This window comes from Solanum stenotomum, chromosome 2 (assembly GCF_019186545.1).
Source record: "Solanum stenotomum isolate F172 chromosome 2, ASM1918654v1, whole genome shotgun sequence".
In the NCBI taxonomy this organism is placed as follows: Eukaryota; Viridiplantae; Streptophyta; class Magnoliopsida; order Solanales; family Solanaceae; genus Solanum; species Solanum stenotomum.
The window spans coordinates 21,345,016-21,347,628 of NC_064283.1; the positions used below are offsets into that span (position 1 = coordinate 21,345,016).

At 37.4% G+C, this 2,613-nt stretch overlaps 1 protein-coding gene across 3 annotated transcripts in view; it reads right to left on the minus strand.

Moving 5' to 3' along the window:
* Nucleotides 1-309: 309 nt before the first annotated feature.
* LOC125856461 (uncharacterized) overlaps nucleotides 310-2,613 on the minus strand; it is a 15,778-nt gene continuing 13,474 nt past the window's right edge. For all 3 annotated transcript variants that reach the window (XM_049536016.1, XM_049536017.1, XM_049536015.1), the window contains 2 exons: nucleotides 2,011-2,149; nucleotides 310-981 (listed from right to left, as the gene is read on the minus strand). In XM_049536016.1, the coding sequence (XP_049391973.1) occupies nucleotides 803-981; nucleotides 2,011-2,149 (318 nt within the window). In that variant the 3' untranslated portion in view covers nucleotides 310-802. The remainder of the gene's footprint in view (nucleotides 982-2,010; nucleotides 2,150-2,613) is intronic.

Genomic DNA, 2,613 nt, shown 5'->3' on the forward strand with positions numbered 1-2,613 from the left:
AACTGGCTACTACCGCACAATGTGCCCTTGCTTAATAATCATATTTAAAAAGAGGGATGGATTTCGACTATACTTTGAGTCGTTAGGCTAACAAAGTGCTACTTCTAAAACAATCGCTAAGGTCATTCACTTGATTCTCTCGGTGGCTCTGCTACCGATGGATCAAGATATGCTGCCTACCTATCATGCCAAAGGCGCTGCTGGTGGAAATGCCAAGGAAGCCCTTGGCTCTAATCACCGTGTGCACACATTCTCACTCTCGAAAAAACAAAATTGAGTAAATTGCAAGTAGTTGAAGAGAAACAAGAATAAGGAATACCAAAATACATTTCTGCAGAACTGTCTTGGGTAGATTTATATGGCATAATAATTCCTGTATCCAACGCACACTAATATCATAATCGAATTTCCTTAAATCATTGTCCTAATCCTACATAATGTACATTCAGATGTTTAACTCACTAAGGAACACAATCCTGCTCCCAAAAGAATACTCCACACTAAAATTATACAACAAACAGAAGACATCGGCTTCAGCCACTCCAACGATCATCAGGTGATAACGCATCTGAATCCGCAATGTACAGCACAGAGGACAGTACTTCATCACCTTGGAGTGTTGCATTCAGTACTTGTTCTAACAAAGTACTATCAACAGCTACTCCACAGAAAGCAAAGTCAGCAACATCTGCACCAGAGCTCTCAAAACATTCAAGAGAACAGAATTTTGAATGTTCAGATAAGTAGCAGCTATTTTCTTGCCTTTGTTCATCCACGCACCTACAACCTTAATTGAGCATAATCATTCTCTAGTAATAATATCGCCATTATCAGCTGCTAAAGTTGACTCCTTGCTGGCTAATGAATGAAGCATTGATTGGGCAGCAATCAACTTTTCCCTGAGCATCATATTATATTCATAGAGGTTTTGGAGATCTTTCTGGAGATTGGTCATACTTACATGATCAGCAGCCTGCAATTCTGCAGAACAAAAGCAGTGACATCAATTTAGGCAAACACCTCACCACACTTTCTCAAAAAGATTAAAGGGGTTATGTAAAGAGAGATGCTTCTAAGGGACAACATGTATGGAAGCCTTATAAATACTTCATTAGTTCATATGGTGTAGTAGATAATATGTCATCTCGATAAATAAAGTTCGAAACAAATATCCTGAAGTTCTGATTTGGTTTTTAAAAAAAAAGAACTACCCACATGTAGCATAGTTGATTGCTCAACTGGAAAGTTATAAAACCAGAAAGGATAGCTTATTGACATAAAGTTTAATGACACTCTAAGCTATGATCTTCCAATTAGCTTAATAGCAAAACTAAACACCCAAACCTAGACCAACTATCAAGCTGCATAATTCACTATTTTTTTTTCTTTTTTTTGATGAGAAGGGAAACCCGCAGCCGCTACCCTTTGGGAACATAACTATCAAGCTCCATAATTCACTATTTTACTTATCGCCTATCACTCCATTCACAATCGATATAGCCTGAAACCTCAGAGGTGCTGAGATCTATAAGGCCACCACCACACAAAGAAACAGGACATAGCTTATCGTTGCAGAAGTTTCCTACACACCACCACATTTTCGAACCACACTCCTAGAAACAGGGATAGAATTCAAAGAATCTCCATAAAAAATTACAAACAAGAAAATGGTTTAAATATCTAACTACCAAGAAGTAACGAGTCACCAACATAATTGGGGTTTCTAATCTTCAAATACGTTATCATAATCAAAGAGATCAATATCATCCATAGTGGGCTCTCATAAACTTGACCTGTAATTTCTTATGCTTGTCACAAAGCATTTAACCCAGAAAGGTTGACCAAATCTATAATGATCTTGATAGCATGGGCAATTTGAATAAAATAGGCTGAAGCATGACATGAAAGAGCAGCTTAAAATCGGATATATGAAATCTAAACAGTTAGCTTGTTAGTTGGCATGGAGGATGGAGAACATAATAAACACTAATCTCGTAATTCTAGACTTACTTAACAGGGGAGGAGGCGGAACAGTTACGTCATTAGCTGCAGGAAAAGCTGGAGCCTGGAGAGCATTCTCTTCATCTGGAGCAACCATGTCTTCAGGTTTACTACTTTTTGTGTTTGGAGGTACAGCATTTTCTTGGAACTGAAGTCACATAAATATAAAGTAAGTCTAACAGCTTTCTACGGATAAAGCAAAAGTGAAGTTACCAGTTCTTTGGGAAGATAAACAAAGTGGACATGAAAACTAAGTCATATTAGCATAGTTACGGTTTGTACAAGGGAACAAGAAAAGATTAAAACTGATCATAAGAGCAGAATATGAAGAAAGAACTGTATATTGTTAAGTAGAGGAAGAACTAACAACAAAAGCAGGAAAATATCGTAACATATAAGTGACCTATAAAAAGATCTAAAACCATGAGGCAACATTTGAAAGATGAAAAAGCTACATGATAAATCACTAATTTCACAAAAATGGAACACCATTTAGAGGACTCTTGTCCATATTGTACTGTGCCGGGACTATGACTTCCCTTTCCTCTTTTCAACTCCCAAAATGCTTCTACAAGTCCAAGGTCACTTTCTGAAGAGGGAAAGAAATGTGCC